This window comes from Enhydra lutris, unplaced genomic scaffold (genome assembly GCF_002288905.1).
Source record: "Enhydra lutris kenyoni isolate GAN:26980312 unplaced genomic scaffold, ASM228890v2 scaffoldscaffold21, whole genome shotgun sequence".
In the NCBI taxonomy this organism is placed as follows: Eukaryota; Metazoa; Chordata; class Mammalia; order Carnivora; family Mustelidae; genus Enhydra; species Enhydra lutris.
The window spans coordinates 23,392,137-23,416,367 of record NW_019154105.1 but is presented as its reverse complement, the minus strand read 5'-3'; the positions used below and the strand labels follow the sequence as shown (position 1 = coordinate 23,416,367).

General features: G+C 39.6%; 1 protein-coding gene across 1 annotated transcript in view; it reads left to right on the top strand.

The window, feature by feature from the left end:
• The window catches only part of LOC111149349 (theg spermatid protein like), a 53,882-nt gene that overhangs the window by 12,769 nt on the left and 16,882 nt on the right, over positions 1-24,231 (top strand). The window contains exons 2-5 of the mRNA XM_022506345.1: positions 1,975-2,005; positions 12,182-12,247; positions 18,963-19,091; positions 22,702-22,839. Of these exons, the coding sequence (XP_022362053.1) occupies positions 1,975-2,005; positions 12,182-12,247; positions 18,963-19,091; positions 22,702-22,839 (364 nt within the window). The remainder of the gene's footprint in view (positions 1-1,974; positions 2,006-12,181; positions 12,248-18,962; positions 19,092-22,701; positions 22,840-24,231) is intronic.

The window sequence follows — 24,231 nt, the reverse complement described above, 5'->3', positions numbered from 1 at the left end:
ATCCCAATTCAAAAATTCCATCTTTTTTTTTTAAGTTTGTAACCTATCTACTACTATGCTGTAAACTCCTTGAGAGATGAACTTATCTTACTCACTTTTGTTCTCTCAACACTGGCATCATGCTGCGCATAGTAGAAACCCAGTCACTACTGGGTTGCTGTGTTTCCTGCAGTGCTCCCACATTGACACTCTGAAGTTGTCACTAATGATTCTGATCACCACTCATCTACGATATGCAGGGTACTTCACATATATGTCACCAATCTTTATACAGACATACCCGTTACCTTCCTATCTAAAAAGGGAAACTGGGTCTCAGAGAAGTTAAGCAGTTTGCCAAAGGTTGTACAGCTCAGTACCAGAACTGGGGTTTGAGCTATGTCTGTCTGATACCCGAGCACACCCACTTTCCTTTACCTAAAATACTTCACAGGGTAGGCAGCGGTACTTCAGAACTCTCAGATGTGATTAAAAATTCCCAAGAAAAAACTGGAACGAGCTGTTCTTATGAGGCCTATTATAATAGGCCTTTACATAACTTGGCCCGTATGATCTATGTTCTCCCACATTTAGCAAAAAACTAAACATGATTTTTTTTAAGTGGGCTCGATGCTGAGCCCCAGTGTGGGGCCTGAACTCATGATCTTGAAATCAAGACCAGCCAAGATCAAGAGTCAGACACCTGACCAACTGAGCCACCCAGGCACCTGGGAACATGATTTCTTTTAAAGATTTTATTTATTTATTTGACAGAGAGAGTATGAGCAGGAGTAGGGGCAGAGGGAGAGGGAGAAGCAGACTTCCTGCTGAGTGGCAAGCCCAACACAGGGCTGGATCTAGGGACCTGAGATCATGACCTGAGCTGAAGTCAGACACTCAACCAACTGAGCCATCCAGGTGCCCTTGAACCATGATTTTTAATTTTCTTAACCATTTGTTCTGTTTTGGACACTTAAGGTGTATCCAATTTTCCACTGATACCACAATGAACATTTTTGTGCATAGATTTTTGCTCTGCTTGGAATAATTTTTTTTAAGATTTTATTTTATTTATTTGAGAGAAAAAGAGAGGTACAAGCTGGGGGAGAGGCAGAGGGAGGGAGAGAAGCAGGTTCCCTGCTGAGCAGGAAACCCGATGTGGGGCTGGATTCCAGGACCCTGGGATTATAACCTGAGCCAAAGGCAGACGTTTAACTGACTGAGCCCCCCAGGTGCCTCTTTAGAGTACATTTCTACAAGCAGAATTACATTAAGGATATCAGCCTTGCTGACTTATACTTCCAAATCATTTTTCATAAAGTATACTAGTTTTGGTTTCCACAGTAGTACAAAAAGAGTACTCATCTCATCTTACCCATCTAGTTTCATTATCCTCTGCAAAACTTTTTTTTTTTTTTGCTAATTTTATAGTTTAAAAAAATCTCATTCTTTACTTACATTGTTTTAATTACAAGCAAGAGTGAACTTTTATTTGTATATCTTTATATGTGTGTTTATGTCTTCATATGTGAATTTAATTTCTTTCCTTTGTCCATTCAAGTTTTGACACATACCTCGGTGTTTTTCTTATTCCTCTATACTTTTATAATCTCAGTTATCAAGACTGTTAAGACTTTGTCATATTTGCTGCCAGATATTTTCATTTCCTTTTCAGGTTTTACTTTTTGGCACATAAAAGTTTTAAGTTTTAAATATTTTAATTTATATTATTCCTGTATTATCTTGTCACCTTTGACTCAGATTAAAATCTAGTGATTAAGTAGATATTCTCTTATTTTAGCTCCAGTTCAATTAAAAAAAAATTTAACTCCTTGATTTACCTGTGACTTATTTTGGTACATGGTGTGACATATTTAACTTAGCCATTCCCCTAGGTACTTTTCACAGTCTTTTTTTTATTGATTTGTGATGCTGTCTTTATCATATCTTTGTTCTTATCAAATCTAATGTTTGCTTTTACTTTTCTTTTCGTAGAACCTGGTGTCTGTGGCATTGCAAGAAAACGGTAAGACTGTAGGAATAGTAGTATTCTCCCCGACTAGCTAGCTGATGGGGCAGACTCCATCTGGGGCATCTGAAGGAAAAGCCTATCTTAGGGGTTCCTGTGCTTTTTCTTTGTCATAAGGCCATTTTTTCATGACAGTTCCTGTGTAAAAAGGAAATGAGAGATAAACTGAGTAAGAAGTGAGATGGGGAAAGAAGATTGAGATGCAGGAGAGCTCTCCTCAGATTCACTCAGTGTTTTACTGGTTTGCTAAATCCTGGGTGTATGTCATATGCTGGGTTTGAACCTTTAAGGGACTTGGGATGCTGCATTGACAATCTCATGTCCAGATTGTGTGAGGCTCCGGGTCATTGTATCTCCATCTCCCCTTGTCTCTATTTCAAGTACAGTAGCTAGTGAAATTTCGAGAAAGTGCTCGCTATGGAAGAAAGATAGTGTGTGCGTATAGTACACAAAACAGATGCCTCCTGAAAACTGGTGCTTACTCTTTGTTTGGCTAAGAATGGAGTTAGAAGAAGTAACAGAGTAGAATCATTAAAGAGAAATACCAAAGATTAATATCAATGGCTCATCTAGATGAGAAGTAAATAATAATAATTTTATTTGTATCCGTTCTTTGAATAAATGGATTAAATCATTCATATTTGTTGTTATTATTTAACATTTACAATTATTATTTAGAGTTTTTGGATTTCTTTTTTTCCCCCCCAATCCTTGAGATAAGGAGAGCTCTCTCTCTCTCTCTCTCTTTTTCTTTTTAAAGATTTATTTATTTGAGAGCGAGAGAGTGGAAGCATGGGCAAGGGTGGGTAATGGTAGAGGGAGAAGCAGACTCCCTGCTGAGCTCAGTGCCCTATGCGAGTCTTGATCTCATGACCTGAGCCAAAACCAAAAATCTGATGATCAGCTTACTGAGCCACCCAGGCACCCCTAGAGTTTTTTGGGTTTATTTGCTATGCTTTCTAGTTTGTTTTTCCTCCTCAGCGCTTTCAGGAAGTAAATAGTACCACCTTATCTTTATGTAATGCTTTGCAGTTAAAAATTGTTCATTTTTCTCACAAGAATCCTGAGAAGTTCATAGGGCAGATATAACCAACTAGATTTTACTAAGGGAAAATGAAATTCAGATAAATTATGTCACTTTCTCAAGGCTGTTTGGTGGTTGAATTAGAAGAGCTGGTAGAACTAACATTTACCGAGTATTACCAAGTACCCACTTAAAATACCACACTACTTCAAATAAATGTATTCTGGGTGAGCAAACTCTCCTAACTAGACAGTGAAATAGTTTATACCTGATAAGTATTATACTTAAAAAAAAGACTGTGAAGAAAGTGTTTTATTTGGGTGGTTAATTTGGCTTGATTCTATGAGAAAACTATGCTATCTTTATTATTTATTCCTGTCATCTAAAAAGAATCTTGTTTAAAAAAAAAAAAAGAGGGGCGCCTGGGTGGCTCAGTGGGTTGGGCCGCTGCCTTCGGCTCAGGTCATGATCTCAGGGTCCTGGGATCGAGTCCCGCGTCGGGCTCTCTGCTCGGCGGGGAGCCTGCTTCCCTCTCTCTCTCTCTCTCTCTGCCTGCCTCTCTGTCTACTTGTGATCTCTGTCAAATAAATGAGTAAAATCTTTAAAAAAAAAAAAAAAAAGAATCTTGTTAACGGAATATGCTGTGCCTGATTGTTATGGAAGAAAATATTTTCTGAATATAAATAACATAGTTAAATGTAGGGGCACCTGGGGGCTCAGTGGGTTAAAGCCTCTGCCTGCCTTCAGCTCAGGTCATGATCTCAGGGTGGGATGGAGCCCAGCCTCAGGCTCTCTGCTTAGCAGGGAGCCTGCTTCCTCCTCTTTCTCTGCCTGCCTCTCTACCTACTTGTGATCTCTGTCTGTCACATAAATAAATAGAATCTTAAAACAAAACAAAAAAACACAAACAACATAGTTAAATGTAAAAGAGCATTTGACTGAGAGACTTGTTTGTATTACCCCAAAAGTTTAGACCTGCAATCATTTCCATAATGACTGCTACATAAAGGTATATTTATTGTTCTGTACCCAAGGTAAGGATTTCAAAAACTTTCTGAGCTATTGGCAAACTATAGGAGACTAATAATCAATGAAGACATGGGACAGCAATGTAATCCTCATTAAAAACAAACAAACAAACAAACAAACTTAACTTTCAAGAGTGAAAACCCTTCAACCACATTCTTTTGTTTCCGTCCAGAACCCTGACTACACATTGTGAGGTAATGAAGGCGTGAAAGAAGGGGGAAACCGTGTTAAGATGAAGAGACAGGGTGGATTTGTGCTGACATAATCCACAAGAAGTGAAAGAGGATAGGTGATAGTCAGACCTCCACTAAGAATTAGCAAATGTTAATGAGATTATTTCCAGTTGAAGTCACAACTCAGTTAACATGTCAATAGGAATAAATGAGGAAACTGTCATTGGTCTATAAAACAATACATTTAAAAAAACTTTATTTAGCTAGTGAAAAAAGGTAGTGAGAGAATCCTTGGCTTGCAAGTGATGATAGAAGCCAGAAGCTCACTTGTGTTCAAAGATTAAGGTACATAAGATGTTTTGTTTGCAACTCTGGCTTTCTTTTTCCTCCACCTAGCCATCCTCCCTGGAAAGTTGGCTCATGCCACGCTGAATTGATGAATCCCTTCTTCTGCTGAATAAGAATGTAGACACCCCCCCCAATTGACAGTATCTTCCTTGTTTCTAGATATTAACAGGAATGACTTGGGGGCTGCATTATATCAGTTACATAGCTGATCACAAATGTTTTACCACCAAAAAATATTTTGTTTTTCTCTGCTCACAACCACAATCTCATGTTTTGAAAGATTTTTTTGTTGTTGTTTACAAAACAAGCCACATTTATTATTTTTTTTTAAATTAAGGGCAGATGTACATATAATCAGACCCTCCAATCAGCATGAAGTAACATGGAGATGATATAGTTCAGAAACAAATTGGTATTTGGGGTAGCCTCTATAGCCTGACTGTGGGTGGTGTAGGGTGCCACTTGAACTTTTGAATTATTCTAAAGGTGGTGGACTCTCATTATTATCCTCATAGGTCCCTTAAGGATTTGAGAACTTGGGACCGGGAACTCATGAATTAAGCAGCAGAGTCCTGAGGGACAAAAAGCAAATAGGTTAACTTCAATAGCAAAGGGGGAAAATTAGAGGAGTCCAGAGTATTGGACATTAGGGAAAAAAGAGCATGGAGGTGAGGTACCATTCTTACTAACTTTAAACCTGTGTTTTGTCTAGAAACCTATTCAAGTGATAAAGGTTTACTGACAGTTCCATGATTTTCCCTCATAAGCACTTAAACTAAGTTTATATTTTCTTTATTTTTTAAAGATTTATTTATTTTAGAGAGCATGCGTGCCTTTGCGAATGCTTGCACGTGTGTGGGGAGGTGCAAAGGGAGAGAATCTTGAAGCAGATTTCCCAAAGCATGGAACCTGATGCAGGGCTCTGTCTCCTGAGCCATGAGATCATGACCTGAGCTGAAACCAAGAGTCAGATACTGACTGAGTGTCTGACTGAGCCACCCAGGTGCCCCTAAGTTTGTATTTTAAGCCACTAAGTACCAATTTAATTTTTTTAAAATATTTTATTTATTTATTGGACAGAGAGAGATCCCAAGTAGACAGAGAGGCAGGCAGAGAGAGAGGGAAGCAGGCTCCCTGCTGAGCAGAGAGCCCGATGCAGGACTCGATCCCAGGACCCCGAGATCATGACCTGAGCAGAAGGCAGCAGCTTAACCCACTGAGCCACCCAGGCGTCCCCCAATTTAATTTAAATCAATTAGCATTTGCTGAGCATTGACTATATACAAGATGTCATACTAGATGTTGTGGGAGGGAAAGGAAAAAGGAACTAACATTTATTGAATACTTCATGGTTAGAAGTTGCTAGGCATTCAACCCTTTGAGATGGACATAGTTATTTTCATTTATAGATGAGACTGACCATACTGGCCTCCTGTTGTTTTGTAACTTAAAGGCTGAAGCAGCACAAATGAATTAGACAGAGGAACATGGAAATAGATAATCTGATTTAAGGATTTAATCCGCCTTGCCTCCTCCCACTCTTCTAAAAGGAGCTTCTTGAGGCATTAGTCACCATTTAGTTAGGGAGACCATGTCTTTCACATAAGGATCTGCCCACACTGTGTCAGGCCTGAATCCTACCTGACACCATGGCCAGTGCTTATTTCAAGACAAAGACCCTACTGAAAAAGAACTATAGGCCAATATCCCTGAAGAACGTAGATGTAAAAATTCTCAACAAAAATGTGATGACTTACTTTACTTGTTACTTCAGTAGCAAATGAAATCCAACAGTATAGTAAAAGAATCATTCGCCACGATCAAGTAGGGTTTATTCCTGGGCTGCAGGAATATATAAAACTACATGGGGTTCAGTATTCACAAATCAATCAATGTGATACACCATATTAATAAAAGAAGGGATAAGAAGCATATGATTCTCTCAGTAGACACAGAAAAAGCATTTGACGAAATGCAGCACGCATTCTTGATTAAAAAACCCTCAATAAAGTAGGGATAGAGGGAACATACCTCAACATCATAAAGGCCATATATAGAAAGCCCACAGCTAATATCTCCTCAATGGGGAAAAACAGAGCTTTTCCTCTACAGTCAGGAGCAAGACAGGGATGGATGTCCGTTTTCACCACTGCTATTTAACATGGTACTGGAAGTCCTAGCCTCAACGAGCAGACAACAAAAAGAGAAGGCATCCAAATCAGCAAGGAAGAAATAAAACTTTCACTATTTGTAGATGATATGATACTCTATGGAGAAAACCCAAAAGACTCCACCAAAAAATTGCTAGTATTAATACATAAATTCAGCAAAGTCATAGGATATAAAATCAATGTACAGAAATCTGTTGCATTTCTATATACCAATAATGAAGCAACAGAAAGAGAAACCAGGGAATCAATCCCATTTATAACCATAAGATACCTAGGAATAAACATAACCAAACAGGTGAAAGATCTGTACTCTGAAAACTATGAAACACTTATGAAAGAAATTGAAGATGACTCAAAGAAATGAAAAAAAAATTCATACTCATGGATTGGAAGAACAAATATTGTTAAAATGTTTATACTATCCAAAGCAATCTATACATTTAATGCAATCCCTATCAAAATACTACCAGCATTTTTCACAGAGCTAGAACAAATAATCCTAAAATTTGTGTGGAACCACAAAAGCCTCCAAATCACCAAAGCAGTCTTGATAAAAAAAAAAAAACCAAGGTGGAGGCATCATAATTCCAGACTTCAAGCTCTATCGCAAAGCTGAAATGATCAAGACAGTGTGGTGCTGGCACAAAAGCAGATGCATAGATCAGTAGAACAGAATAGAGAACAGAATACAGAACCACAATTACATGGTCAACTAATCTTCAACAAAACAGGAAAGAATGTCCAGTGGAAAAAAGACAGTTTCTTAACTAAATACCGTTGGGAAAATTGGACAGCCACATGCAGAAGAATGAAACTGGACCACTTCCTTAACACCATACACAAAAATAAATTCAAAATGGATTAAAGGCCTAACTGTGGGACAGAAAACCATCAAAATCCTAGAGGAAAACACAAGCAGTAACCTCTTTGTCACTGGCTTTAGCAATTTCTTAATAAATATGTCTTCTGAGTCAAGGAAAACAAAAGCAAAATGAACTATTGTGACTTCATCAAGAGAAAAAGCTTCTGCGCAGCAAAGGAAACAATCAACAAAACTAAAAGGCAACCTTTGGAATGGGAGGATATACTTGCAAATGACATATCTGATGAAGGGTTCGTATCCAAAATTTATAAAGAACTTATCAAATTCAACACCCCGAAAGCAAATAACCCAGTTAAAAAATGGACAGAAAACATAGACATTTTTCCAAAGAAAACATCCAGATGGCTAACAGATACATGAAAGGATGCTTAACATCACTCATCATTGGGGAAATACAAATCAAAACTACAATGAGAGGGGCTCCTGGGTGGCTCAGTCGTTAAGCAGCTGCCTTCCGCTCAGGTCATGATCCCAGAGTCTTGGGATCAAGCCCGCATTGGGCTTCTTGCTCAGTGGGGAGCCTGCCTTACCCTCTCCCACTACCCCCACCCCCCGCTTGTGTTCCCTCTCTGACTGTCTGTCTCTGTCAGATAAAGAAATTAAATCTTAAAAAAAAAAACAACAACCTACAATGAGATATCACTTCACACCTGTCAGAATGGTTAAAATCAACAACACAGAAAGCAACAGATGTTGGCAAGGATGCAGGGAAAAGGGAATCGCTTCTACGCTGTTGATGGGAATACAAACTTGTGCAGCCACTCTGGAGAACAGTGTGGAGGTTCCTCAAAAAGTTAACGATAGAGCCACCCTATGGTCCAGCAATTGCCCTACTCGGTATTTACCCAAAGGATGCAAAAATCCTGATTCAAAGGGATACACGCTGCCTGATGTTGTTCACTTCAGCATTATTAACAATAGCCGAGTCATGGAGAGAACCCAAATGTCCATCGACTGATGAGTGGATAAAGAAGATGTGGAACAATGGAATATTGCTCAGCCATCAAAAGAATGAAATCTTGGGAGGAGAGGTAAGAGGATGGAGTAGGAGGGGTACCCTGAGCTTGCCTCATCCCTTGAACACAGCCAGATCAACATATCATTTTGAACATCTAGGAAATGGAGCTAAGGATTAAGAAAACAGTCCGCACAATTAGGGAGAGAGAATGTGGCAGGTGCTTGTTTCGGAGCCATGAACTGGAGGAGAGAAAAGCCACAGGGCTGCAGAGGGAAGGGAGCCCTTTTCTTGGAGAGAAGACCGAGAGGGGAAGAGAGAGCAGCCCGTAGGGTTTGCACAAGGCATCATGGTGCGGGGATCCTCTGAGTTACACAGGGAGAGAATGTTCTCCTTCCTAGAGAACATTTGGAAGAGGGCATATTGCCTCTGCAAGGACAAAACATCTGCTGGGCGCCACTGAGTGGCTGTTCCACAGCCGGGGACAGGTGTGCACAGAGGTGTGCACAGAGGGCAGATAGCTGGTCACAACTCTTCACTGCGTTTCATTCACCATACGCTCCACACACCTGTGCGGCCCTGCAAGTGCTTTTCTGGACTGAATGGTGCCCGTCTGGCATGCTTATTCTCTGGGGGAGGGGAGCAGGTCCTCACCTTGCTGGGTCCTTTAAGATTGGGGGTTTTGAATCCCAGCCAGAGGCCGGAGATAAAACACAGAACTGTGGCGCTGGGCATGCCAGCAGCCCGGGACCAGACAGGTTGAAGACGGGTCTGACGGAAACCTGGGACACAGGAGGGGAGATTATTCACTCTTCTGTGAGGGCCTCCTGAACAGCCATGAGTTCCCCCTACCTGGGGATGAGAGAACGGGCAGATGCCATCTTCCACAACACGCAAAAGAAACTTAGGCAAAATGACAAGGCAGAGGAATTCTCCCCCAGGGATTTGCTCAAAACAGATAGAAGCAATATACCTACATAAGAATTTAGGATAGCAGCATAAGCATACTAGCTGGGTTTGCAAGAAGCATAGAAAACACCAGAGGAACCATGTCTGCAGAGATAAAAGACCTAAAAACTTGTCAGGCCAAAATAAAAAAATGCTATCCCTAAAATGCAGAACCAACTGGATGTAATCATAACATGGACAGGAAAAGCGGAGAATCCAGTAGGTGATATAGGAGATAAAATCATGGAAAGTAATGAAGCTGAAAAGAGGAGGGAAAGAAAATTATTAGATCATGAATACAAACAGGGAATTCAGCAGTTCTATAAAGCACAATTATACCCATATCTGAGGAAGAAGAGTGGGGAGAAAGGGGCAGAAGTTTTATTTGAGCACACTTATTTGAACATAACTACCCTAATCTGGGGAAGGAAACAGGCACTCATGTCCAGGAGGCACAGAGAACTCCCCTCAAATTCAACAAAAATAGGTCACCACCAAGACATATCATAGTGAAACTTGGAAAATATAAAAAGAATGAAATGTTGCCATTTGCAGTGATGTGGATGGAGCTGGAGATTATCATGCTAAGCAAAATAAGTCAGAGAAAGATAAATACCATATGATTTCATTCATATGGGGAATTAAACAAAACAAATGAACATGGGAGAAAAAGAGAGGCAAACCATAAAGCAGACTCTCTCTCTCTTTTTTTTTTTCCTTCCATAAAGCCGTCTCTTAACTATAGAGAACAAACTGAGGGTTGCTGGAGGGGAAGTGGGTGGGGGATGGGTTAAATGGGTGATCGGCATTAAGGGGGGCACTGATTGTGATGAGCACTGGGTGTTGTATGTAAGAGATACGTCACTGAGTTCTACACCTGAAATTAATATTACACTGTATGTTAACTAGAATTTAATAAAAACTTGAAACTGAAAAAAGGAAATCTATTAAAGAGTTCAGGCGAGTTTTAGGAGAATGCTTTTCCTTTTTGTATAAGAAGCACCTACCTTGAGTAATTTTCTTGACCTCTTGCCTTATTATCCCTTTATTAGACTTTCCAGGGGGGCGGGAATGACTTCTATTTGATGGAGTTGTGAGAGAGAGATGCCCCCTTCTGGGTCCTCTTTCTTTGGGACGCCTGTCTATGGTGAAAGAATGATGTTTGTCATATGCTTTCTGTCACATAGCAAACTTAGCCCCTGCAAGGGAAGGCTTGCAGTGTGGGGGGGACAAGTTCAATTCAGTGTTGTCAGGAATCCACACGACTCTCTACAATACCATTTCATCAATAATAGAGAAAGTATTTTTGTTCCATGTATCTGACTTCTGTTAGTTTCTAACTGTGGGCAAAAAAGGATTGGGCCCTTCAAACTCCAAGCAAGTACATACATAACTAGAGTATGAGTGCAGTAGCATAGGTGGTGTATTAATCTGTGCAGGGCAAGCAATGCTGCGGTAACACAATGGAAGGCTCTTAATGCAGTAATGACTTCATGCAGTAAGAGTTTGTTTCTCCCTCACGTCACAGTCCAGTGTCAAATGGCTGGCCTCTTCTATTAGCTATGCCATCTGGAATATATGGCTTCCAGAGTCACTGCAACAGGGGAAGAGGGAAATGGGGGAGGCACACTAGCTCCTAAGCTCCTAGCTTGCCCTGGAATTGATATTCCACTTTTCTGCTGAAGTTGGATGTAACTATTCACATGGCTCTAAACAAGGGAAGGCCACCTGGGTGGCTCAGTCGGTTAAGCTTCTGACTCTTGATTTCAGCTCAGGTCATGATCCCAGGGTCGTGAGCCCAAGCCCCATGGAGGGCTCCACACCGGGCATGGAGTCTGCTTAGATTCTTTCTCTCCCTCTCCATCTGCCCCTTCCCCTTCTCTAAAACAAACAAACAAATAATAAAAATAAAAAATTAAACAACTGTTGTGGATGTTGGGGAGGGTACATGCTATGGTGAGTGCTATGAGTTGTGTAAGACTGATGATTCACAGACCTGTACCCCTGAAACAAATAATACGTTACATATTTTTAATAAAAAAAATTAAGCAACTGAAGGGTGGCTTGGAAATGTGGAGGAACACATATAGATATAGATATAGATATGTGTGTGTGTTATATATATGTGTGTGTGTGTGTGTGTGTGTTCAGAACAAACAGGGAAGGTTCAAAAGAGCAGAGTAGGGAAGAAAGGGGGCTGAGTGGTACTCAAAGCATATTTTGCCTATTTCATAGCTTTCCCAAAGCCAAATACTCTGTCTGAAATTTATCTATGCAATCTCCTCAGAATCCAGTGCCGTCAGGGCATTTACAAATTAACTTGGTTTGGGAATTGAGAGTTTTTCCCATGAAATGTGCATTTTATCTAAAGTCTTTTGGAGACAATAAATTCTTAGTTTTATTGCATATTTATTGTCTTTGTTTCACTATGTTCTATATTATCATGACTTTAGGAGTGAGAATTTTAGGTCCACAATATTTTTGAATACTTTGAACTTTCAGTACTCCTCAGATCACATCAAATAGGGCTCTGGGATCCTCCCCTCCCAAGATGGGATTTGTTTGAGTAGGAGTTCTCTGATATAATCATATTTAAATATGGTTAAGCATTCTCTCTGAATTAATCAGTTGGTATTTGTTAGTTTATTTTCTAGGAAGAGAATCCAAGGTCTTTCTAGGCCCAAAAAACAATGGGGAACCCCAGATAGGTAAGGCAACATCACATAGTCTTGTTTGGGAGGACTGTGTTCCCTACATTAAATAGGTAAGTATTATTTTTACTTGCCCACTAACCTTGCATCCCAGGTTTATCCACTCTGTCGTCAACTGGACCCACTGAACCAATACTGTCCCCTCAGTTAAGTCAACACATGGAAGGTTACCCTGAAGTCAGTGTTCTCAAATTAGTCTGCATGTGGAATCACCTGGGGACCTATTAAAACACTGATACCTGGGCCCTATTCCCCAGAAATCCTGATTTACTTGGTCTGGAGTCCAGCCTAGGCTTTGGGAGTGTAAAAAGCCCCCAGATGATTCTAATAAGCAGATGGGTTTGAAAACCACTTTGAAATTCTTGCGTCCATCCTTTGGATTCAACTTTGCTGCTTCTAACATACCGTCTCTAAGCCTCTGCCTAGAACAAACCTCTTCTCTAGATCTCCGGCCAGTAGGACCTGGTGACCTCCCAGCCTTGACCACAGGACCCCACCTTTTCTTCTTTGTCTCTTGAGGAAAGCTTTAATTTTTCCCTTTTTTCCCCCTGATCTCCTGTTGTTTTTTAAAAAATAATACACTTTATTTGTAAAGCAGTTTTAGGTGTAGAGAAAAACTGGCCAGAAGTACAGAGAGAGTTTCTGTATTACTACCACTCCTCTCGTTTTTCCCATTATTGACATCTTGTGTTAGTGTGGTACATTTATTACAGTTGGTGAAGAAATATTGACACATTACTCACTAAAATCTGTAGTTTACATTAGGGTTCACTTTTTGTGTTGTACAGTTCTATGGATTTTGACAAATGCATGCCATGTATTCACCATGACAGTATTATGTAAAATACTTTCCTTGCCCTAAAAATCACCTGTGCTCTACCTATTCATCTCTTTCTCTCTGTGCTCCCTTCTCCAAAACCCTGGCAACCACTGCTCTTTTTACTCTATCTACAGTTTTGATAGTTTTTCGATACTGTTGTATAGTTAAAATGATACAGTATATAACCTTTTCATATTGGCTTCTTTCACTTAACAATATATATTTAAGGCTCCTCTGTGTCTTTTCATTGCTTGGTAGCTCATTTCTTTTTAGCACTGATGAATATTCTGTTATCTCGTTGTACCATAATTTGGTTATCCATTCATCTATTGAAGAATATATTGCTTGCTTCCAGTTTTTGGCAATTATGAATAAAGATGCTATCAACATTGATGTGCAGGTTTTCATGTAGATAAAAGTTCTCAACTCATTTGGGTAAACACCTAGGAATGCAATTTCTGGATCATATGGTAAGAATGTTTTAGCTTTGTAGGAAATTGTGAACATCTTCTGAAGTGTCTACCAATCCGACAATCAATGAATAAAATACTTCCTGTTGTTCCACATCCCCACCAGCCTTTGGTGTTTTGTATTTTGGCCAGTCTAAAGGTGTATAGTTGTATCTCTCTCATTATTTTAATTTGTAATTCTTTGATGACCTGATGCTGAGCATATTTCATATGTGTTCAACTCTTTTGCACTTTTTAATTGGGTGTTTTTCTTAATGTTGAAATATAAGTGTTCTTTGTCTATTTTGAATACCAATCTTTTATCAGATGCTATAGACTGAATGTTGATGTTCCCCTAAAATTCATAAATTGAAAACCTAATCCCCAACATGATGGTATTAGAAGGTAAGGCCTTTGGGAGGTGATTTAAATCATAAGGATGGAGCACCCATGAATGGGATTAATGTCCTTATGAAAGAGACCTCAGAGAACTCCCTTGCTCCTTCAGCAATGTGGGAATACAGCGAGAAGATGCCTGATTGTGAACCAGAGAGCAGGTCCTCACCAGGCACCAAATCTGCTGACGCTTTGATCTTGGACTTCCCAACTCCCAGAATTGTGAGAAATAGATTTCTGTTTATAAACCACCCCATCTGTGGTATTGGTATTGTAATTTGAGTTCCAGATTACAATATTGTAAGATTGTCAGATGTCAGATATGTGTCTTTCAAGTATTTTCTCCTAGTCTGTGGCTCATCTTTTCATTCTCTTAGCAGTGTCTTTTGCAGAGCAGAAGTTTTAATTTGAATGAAGTTCAACTTAACCATTTTTCTCTTTCATGGATCATGCTTTGGTCATATTTAAAAATGAGTTGCTAAAGTTAAGTCACCTAGATTTTCTCTTACATTACCTTCTAGAAGTTTTATAGTTTGGGGTTGTACACTTAGAGCTATGATATATTTCAAGTTAATTTTTGTGAAAGATGTTTCTAGATTCTAGATCTGTATTTTTCCATTGATCTCTTTGTCTATTCTTTCACCAATACCGCTGTCTGATTACTGTAGGGTTATAGTAAGTTTTGAAGTCAGGTACTGGCAGTCCTCTGATTTTGTTCTTCTTTTTAAATATTGCATTGTCTATTCTGGATCCTGTGCCTCTCCACACAAATTTTAGAACCAGTTTGTGAAAGAATATCCACGATGTGACTTGTGGATATTCACTATCCCACAATGATTGGGATTGCACTGGATCTGAAGGTCAAGTTGGAAAGAACTCACATCTTGACAATATTGGCTCTTGGTATCCATGAACATGGACTCTCTCTCCATTTATTTAGTTCTACTTTGATTTCTCTTACCAGAGTTTTGTAGTTTTCTTTATAGAGATCTTATACTTATGTTGTTAGATTTACACCTACGTATTTATATTTTTTTGGTGCTAATATAAGTAGTCTTCTGCTTTTAGTTTCAAATTCCCATTGTTCATTGCTGGTGTATACAAAATCAGTAGAATTTGAATATTAATGTTATATCCTGAAACTTTACTATAACCTGAAAGTTTAATTTTCAAAGTGCTTGTTTTTAAAATTAAGAACATAATATTCTTTTTTTCAAATTTTTATTTATTTTTTAAAATTTCTTTTCAGTGTTCTAGAGTTCATTGTTTATGCACCACACCCAGTGCTCCATGCAATACGTGCCCTCTGTAATACCCAACACCAGGCTCACGCAATCACCACCCCCCAAAACCCTCAGTTTGTTTCTCAGAGTCCACGGTCTCTCATGGTTCATCCCCCCCTCTAATTTCCCCAACTCACTTCTCTCCATCTCCCCATGTCCTCCATGTGATTCCTTATGCTCCACAAATAAGTGAAACCATATGATAATTGACTCTCTCTGCTTGACTTATTTCACTCAGCATAATCTCATCCAGTCCCGTCCATGTTGACACAAAAGTTGGGTATTCATCTTTTCTGATTGAGGCATAGTACTCCATAGTGTATATGGACCACATCTTCTTTACCCATTCGTCCATTGAAGGGCATCTTGGTTCTTTCCACAGTTTGGCGACCATGGCCATTGCTGCTATAAACATTGGGGTACAGATGGCCCTTCTTTTCACTACATCTGTATCTTTGGGGTAAATACCCAGTAGTGCAATTGCAGGGTCATAGGGAAGCTCTATTTTTAATTTCTTAAGGAACCTCCACACTGTTTTCCAAAGGGGCTGCACCAACTTGCATTCCCACCAATAGGGTAAGAGGGTTCCCCTTTCTCCATATCCTCTCCAACACATCTTGTTTACTGTCTTGTTAATTTTGGCCAAGGAATATAATATCCTTTAAATTGTCTCTTTTTCGTGGATGGCTACATACACATATACATTGATGAGATGTATGCATTGATAAGAGATGTGTTAATGAATATTGCTAGAACTGTCAGTAATCTTAGAACACTCCTCTCCAAATTACTCCTATTTGAAACCATTAAAAAATTTGATTTTATTAGGCAATTGAGCTCAAAAAAGTTAAGTAACCTAGAGTGCAGGTACCAAAACTGGGATTTGAATCTATGTTCATTGCACACAAAGCCCATTTACCTACATTATATCACAATGGCTGTTTTAGAAAGGCTTGGTCCCTTTGATAACATAGAGAATTAGAATCAAGAAGATTGATTTGGGGCTATTACAATAATGCAGGAGAGAAATAATGAAGTTTTGTCTCAAGAGAGTGGCTTTAAGGGTTATAGGAAAAGTTAGAGGCAAGATAGAGATGGATAGGACTTAGTGACACATGAAGAGACTGGAGGGAGAGGAGGAGTCAAATATGATTTATAGGCTTCTGTTTTTAGAAATAAAGTAGAAAATGTTATAACTGCAAAAGGAAATATGAGAGGGGGACAGATTTGGGAGGAAGGTACATTTTGTCATATGGGATGCTTTTGAGACATTAGTAAGCATTTGGAAATATAAATTAAACACTCAGAAGAATACTTGAGAATTCTTGGAGATACTATTTTGGAAACATCAGTACTTAGCGATACTTTTTTTTTTTTTTTTAAGATTTGTTCATTTATTTTAGAGAGAAAGAGAGCATGAGAGGGAGGGGTAGAGAGAGAGGGAGAGAGAGAATCCCAAGTAGACTTCTCACTGACTGTGGAGCCCAGCACAGGGCTCTATCCTATGATCACTTAACTGACTGAGCCACCTAGGTGCCCTATGGCCAAAATTTTCAAGCAGATAATGATCTTATAAAGGTTCAGTCCCTAGAAGTCATCATCAGGACCATATATTTTATACTGACATAATTGCTGTGTCTAAAGTACATTTTGCTTTGAATTTGAAACAATGAATACAAAACCAATATACAGGGTTGAACATTGAACAACACAGGTTTGAACTGCATGGCTCCACTTATACCAGATTTTTTTTTTTTATAAATACAGTACAGTACTTAAAAGTATTTTCTCTTCCTTATGATTTTCTTAATAACTTTTTTTTGCTCTAGGTTATTTTATTGTAAGAATACAGCAAAATACGTGTTCATTGACTGTTTATGTTATCAGTAAGGCTTCTGATCAACAGGTTATTAGTAGTTAAGTTCAGGGGGAGTCAGAAGTTCTATGCAGATTTCCAACTGCATGGGGTGAGTGCCCCTAACCCCTCATTATTCAAGGGTCAACTGTATATATGTCACCTCTGCTTCCTAATCCCTGACTGCCTTAACCTTTCTCCACCAGAGGTTTGGTATTTACCCCTAAGAAGCTTTTCACTTTTTCTATTTCTGGCCAAGTCCCATTGTCTTTTTTTTTTTTTTTTTCCCATTTCCATTCTTGATGTCTAAGTTATATTTGATGCTTTCTGTGTATTTGATGCATCTTCTTTTGAAATCTTCCTCTCCCATCCCATGGTGCTCTTACCTCTTTCCACCAGTCTTCTCTTTTGGAAACAGAGTTACTATCTTCCCCAAAGTCACTCCCACTCTGGCCCTTGTCACCTGAGGCCCTGACTTCTGCTGTAGCCTCCTCTTCTCGCTGTGGTCATTGTCTCCTCTCTCCTTTGTTTTACATCACCAGCAGGTGAGTCCCCAGTTTTCACCATTCTTTCATTCATCAGACTGTGACAGGACACCTGTCCTGTACAGCCCTAAACTGTCCTGGGGGAAATCTCTGAAAGATTAAGTCATGCTCCTTCCCTTCGGGTAAACTTACAGGCTGGAGCAGCAAGTGCTCTTTGTCGAAATTGTGGAGGACCTTGTAAGCCATGGTAAGGAGTTGGGAGTCCTTGTTAAAGACTCTTTAACAAGGGGGTGACTTGATTGGATTGGGGTTTAGAAAGATCACTCTGGCAGTGATGGGGATGATGAGATCTGGACAAGGAAAGTAGCAACAGGGATAAGGAGAAATGGACAGATTTAAGCCATATTTAGGAAATGAAATCAGCAGAATGTAGGGGATGGGAATATTAATTCATTCATTAATATTTCTAATGGTGACTGGCTGATGCTTGCAAAGTAGAGAAATAAACATTGTATACAAAAATATAGATAAAGTTAGAAAAAACAGGGCCTTTTAAATAGTTAAGCTCAATTAAGTGGCAATTTCAGTTATATGCAAAGTTAGGTTACCAAGGTACCTTCTTCTTCTTCTTCTTTTTTTTTTTTCATTCAACCAAATATTTATTGAGGGCCACTATGTGCCAGGAACTATTCTAGGTACTGTAAAGTTAGGTTACCAAGGTACCTTCTTCTGACACCTTCTGCCTTCCCTACCCATTGTAACAATGTTACTTAATTATTTCCCAACATGCCTCTGTCCAAACATGCCTTGACACGTACTTGATGATTTCCATTTCTCAGTTACCCCAACATGGAATATGCCTCATTTCTGGAAATCTGTGCCTTTCACTTTCTTCCACGAAGCCTTTTCAGGTGAATCCCTCACTGATTCTCCTTTTCTCTCCACCCTCTCCTCAGGAAACATGCCTAAGATCTGATGTCAGTACGTAGCCCACTGCCTGGCCCACAGTATTTCACAAATGGGAGCTACTAATGTTACCCTGATCCTGCTTGATTTTCTGACCCCCTGGTATAGGGCTTCCCTCACACGGGAGCTCAGTGTTAGGTAGATGGCATGCCTCTTTTATGTTGACCTGATTATAAATTACAGTGTTAATTATATAATGGAAGAAACAGAACTCTTTCAGAAAATAGGTTCGTTTTTGGTCACCATGTTTTAGGACAGTAGGTAAAACAATCTTCTTTTATTTTTATTTTAACTGTATAAGTAGTTGACCTGTTTTTAATGACTGGGAATTGTTAAATTCTGTAATAGAGATAGTTCTGGAAGTGAAGTAAAATCGGTGTGGAAGCCATCATGAGCCATTTCTAAGATGTTTATTAGTAGTGAATTCCTCACCATTTGATTTTTCTGCTTTTTAACAGAAAACTGTTTTGGGGGAATCAAGATCCTATTTGCCCTATCGCCCAGATCGCTTTGAAAACTCAGCTGACCAAGAGACTCGAGGAGCTTGCCCATCCCAAAGAAGTCTCCCACCAATATGTACCTAACAGGTTAGTGTTTGTGTGTTATCGGGTTACTTTATCAGGAGTCCCTAGGGAAAAGGAACATGGAACCCATCCCTTTTAGCTGAAAGCCATAAATTATCCAATCTGTAGTAAAAAATTATTGAGGATTAAAGATTCTATATATTTCCTAATCTGATGCTACAGTAAACCTTTTCCAGAGCAAGACTAATATTTAGCTATTGCTGACTTGTGTTATATCTTATAATGTTTTGGCTTACCAAGATTTTGAGGGTTTTTTTTTTTTAGATTTTATTTATGTAAAATAAATAAAATTTATTGGCTCAGTTGCTAAGTGTCTGCCTTCTGCTCAGGTCTTGATCCCAGCGTCCTGGATCGAGCCCCATATCAGGCTCCCTGCTCAGCTGGGAGCCTGCTTCTCCCTCTCCAGCTCCCCTGTGCTTGTGTTCCCTCTCTTACTCTCTCTCTCTGTCATAAATAAATTTTAAAAATCTTTAAGAATAAAAAATTAATGCATAAAAAAAAATTTTTTTTAGATTTTTTTTTAATTTATTCGACAGAGAGAGATCACAAGTAGGCAGAGAGGCAGGCAGAGAGAGAGGGAGGAGGAAGCAGGCTCCCCGCTGAGCAGAGAGCACGATGCGGGGCTGGATCCCAGGACCCTGAGATCATGACCTGAGCCGAAGGCAGAGCTTAACCCACTGAGCCACGCAGGTGCCCCTGCATGGAAAAATTTTTCAAAAAGATTTTATTTATTTATTAGAAAGAGAGAGTGAGAGCAAGTGGTGGGGGGGGGGTCAAGAGAGAGGGAAAGAGAGAATCTCCCATAGACTCCTGCTGAGCATGGAGCCCCACATGGGGCTTGATCCCATGGCCCGAGATCATGACCGGAGCCAAAATCAAGAGTTGGCTACTCAAGCCAGTCACCCAGGTGCCCCTTGGATTTTTAAATAAATTGGCAATATTAGACTGGGATATGTACCATCTATAACGTTGTGCATGAACTGTTTATCCAGACAGCTTCTGGTGGATTTTGTATACCACCACGGGCTTGATTACCATTAGTTAATCATTAGATGTAAAAGTAATAATCAATACCCATTGCCAATTGGCTTTTAGTGCATGTTTGTTGAATAACTAGGCTTTCTGCTGGTTGGTTCTTTGAAGAAAGACTGTGGGGTGGGGGAGGGAATGAGCACAAGTAGGGAGGTAAAAGTAATAGAAAAAGGTGTAGATACCATTATTTATCTGAAGTTTGTTTTCTAAGATAATCAAGGCAGCCATTTTTCACCTCTTTTTGATTACAACTTTAGTCAAAAGTCAGCAAACTTTTTCAGGAAGTGGGTAGATAGTAAAGTTGACCACAAAGTCTCCCTTGCAACTACCCCAACTCCACTATTGTAGCAGGAAGCAGTCACAGATGTTATGAAAACTAGCATGCCTGTGTTCCAATAAAATTAAAATTTTTGTATCTGTGCCTGTGAGGGTTATTAGTCTGGATTTTTCTTAAAGTGTCTTTGTGGTAATGCCTTTGTTTCTTGTAATGTCTTTACTTGTTTTTGGTAATTCTGTTCTCATAGAATCAATTGGAAAGTATATAGAATTTGCGTTTCTTGTTTATGTATTTCATAGAATCCACAATGAAGTCATCTAGGTCTGGAGTTTTTTGGTGGAAAGATTTTTTAAAAAGTTTTCACTTTAATTTAATTAACGTATACTGTATTGTTAGTTTCAGAGGTAGAACTTAGTGATTCATCAGTTACATATAACACCCAGTGCTCATCACATCACGTGCCCTCCTTAATGCCCATCCCCCAGGTAACTCATCCCCCCTCCCCCCTCTCCAGCAACCCTCAGTTTGTTTCCTAGAGTTGAGTCTCTTACAGTTTGCCTCCCTGTTTTCCTCTTATTTTATTTTTCCTTCCCTTCCCCTATGTTCATCTGATTTGTTTCTTAAATTCCACGTATGGGTGAAATGATATGCTATTGGTCTTTCTGACTGACTTATTTCACTTAGCATAATACCCTCTAGTTCAGGTTTTTAACTATAAATTTGATTTATTTAATAGGTATACAGCTGTTATGAATATGTTAAAATAACGCTTGTTAAGTGAGGCATGGGAGTCACAGTTCAAGAACAGACTATAACAGAAATTGAAATAGAGAAAATAGAGAAGTTAATTCCTCACAGATCCTAGAAGTACGTGGCACGCCTTGAGGAGTCACACATGAAGTTAAAGCAGGTTGCAGAGAGAGGCAGGACCCGGCCCATGCCTCATTAGGATCTGCAGCGGGAGTGCTTTGGGCTTCCTAGGCCAAGGCCAGACTGGTCAATTCAAACAAAAGAGCAGGGTTTTGGTAAGCTTCTTGGGACTCATATCTAAAGGATGCATAAAGAAAGGAAGACATTGGGAGTTGGGAGACTGTTGGTCACAGGGCTGTTGGCGAAGTCGTATCAGGAATGTACATGAACTTATGACTCGGTGGACTGGTATCTAGGGCATGTGCTTGTGACATGGGGGCTAAGGTCAGTTTAAGGTGCCTGGAGGCTGCTTGGTCAAACAAAGCCGGTGCTACGGCAGCAAGGCCATGGAATTGCTTAGGAAACTCGCGACAAGGGCCCTTCAGATTATATCTTTCTGAATGAGCATTGGTAGTATGTGTCTCTCAAAGAGTTTTATCTATTTCACCTAAGTTTTAAATTTCATTTTTGAAGATTTTGTTTATTTGACAGATCATAGGCAGAGAGGCAGGCAGAGAGACGGAGGAGGAAGCAGGCTCCCCACTGAGCAGAGAGCCTGATTCGGGGCTCGATCCCAGGACCCTGAGATCATGACCTGAGCTGAAGGCAGAGGCTCAACCCAGGTGCCCAGGCCACCCAGGCGCCCTCACCTAAGTTTTAAAATGTGTTTGCATAAAGTTGTTCATATAGCCTTTAATTTTCCTTTTAATATCTGTGCAAACTCTAGTGATTGTCTCTGAGAGACTAAAAAGGTATTTGGTTTTAAAGGAGCAAATTTTCCTTTTCCATTAGTTATTTTTTGGTTATTTATTTATTTATTTATTTATTTTTAAAGATTTTATTTATTTATTTGACAGAGAGAGATCACAAGTAGGCAGAGAGGCAGGCAGAGAGAGAGAGAGAGAGAGAGGGAAGCAGGCTCCCTGCCGAGCAGAAAGCCCAATGCGGGGCTCTATCCCAGGACCCTGAGATCATGACCTGAGCCGAAGGCAGAGGCCCAACCCACTGAGCCACCCAGGCGCCCCAGAAAGAGAAGCAGATTCCCACTAAGCAGTAGCCCAGTGTAGGACTTGATTGGAGGAGCCTGGGATCATGACTCCAGCCAAAGGCAGACACTTAACTGACTGAGCCACGCAGGCCCTCTTTTTGGTCATTTAAAAGAACACAGTTTATTACAGAAAATTAATCCGCTTTGGAATAGGATATTAGAAACCACCTGGAGCTTGAGGGCTGCAACCATTTCTGATTTCTCTCCATGTGGAAAATGGCCCAGCAATAAAGGGGTAAAATGTCATACCTCCTCCTAGGCCTGGAGTTGGTGGTCAGCATTAGAAATTACTGTTACTGGAATTCATACTTGTTTCACTCAGTTCTTTTCTCTTCTGTAACTTCCAGGGCTCAATATTACTACAGCTGCGGTAGAGAGTCTGTAATTTGGGAGATCCCTTCTCCTGCCCTGTTGAGCCGACCCTCCAAAAGGATCCAGAAGCTGGCACAGCCCAACAGATTCAGGAAAGAATATCTAATAAATAGGTAGAGTACCTTGATAATCTCCATAAATTCTAATTAAATTTCATTAAACCTCACAATATCTTTCTTATTTTAGTGTATGTAGTTTCATAAACTAGAAGTCAACTTGTGGTTCAGAGGATCAGGGTGAAAACTCAACTGTATGCTGCGTTTGTCAGTAATCAGAGGATCATCACCAGTAATTATATTTGTGGGTTTTGTTTGTTTAGAGAGAGAGAGAGAGACAGCACGCATGAGCAGGTTGGGACAGAGGCAGAGAGAGAGGGAGAGAACCTCGGGAAGACTCCCTGCCCAGAATGGAGCCTGACTTGGGGCTTGGTCTCACGACCCTCAGACCTGAGCTGAAATCAGAAGTCAAGACACTTGACTGAATGAGCCACAAGGCGCCCCACCAGTAATTACATTTGACTCAATTGTGGTGAAACTAAAATTCACTCTGAACTTAGCATTGTCAGCCAATTCAAAGGAAATAGGCAAGTGAAACATTATAAATTTTTGCAATTTGTAGAACTTGATGTTTCTATGACTTTTCAGATGTTTTTCCTTTTGCTTTGAATGCCGAATTTCTCCTTGTCTTTAAAAGACAGCTTATGTGGTACTTCCACATGGGAGCTAAGATTGTGATATGGTTGTTGGAAAAATGTTAAGTTGCATTAATGGAACAGCACTGCTGTCTAGTACTGTAGTTAAGACGCATTAAGTGTGTGTGTTCACTTATGGATGTTATGCCTTAAGAAACTGATAATAAATCTGAGACTATTCAGAAAGAGCTGAGTGAAATACTAAGGCCTCTGGAAACTATGTTGCATGAAATATAGTTAAGAGAAATGACATGTTTAGCTTAGAGAACAGACCGAGGAAGCAGTGGTAGCTGTGCTCAGATATTGAAAGGGTCAGTGTCTGAACAAGGGAAGGAGGAAAAATAAAACTACTTCGTGTTGATCCTAGAATTAGATCTAGAACAAGGAAGTTATAGAGCAGCAGGTGTCAGCTAGGTGTAGGAAAATCTTTCAGATCAGCTCTCCAGTAATGGAAATGTTTATCTGGAGAAGTCAACTGCCACCTTCACCCCAACCCCTGAAAATGCTCATTCAAGCACAGGCTGGAATGATGAGTTTACATGGATTTTAGAAAAGATTCCTGCATTCATAGAGAGATCAAGCTGGACAACTTGGGTCTTTTTCCGTCATAGACTCCAGCAAAAGAGCCCCAATTCCTCACACAAAATTCTTTGTTTGCTTATTAGTTCGTTCAACAAAATCTGATTTTGTTAAAATACACATATAATTTGATAATTATAGATCTATATTTATTTATACAATTATATATCTGTATATATAATCCAGAGGAATTCTTTGTTAATGTCACAACTTTTTAAAATTAATTTATTTTTAA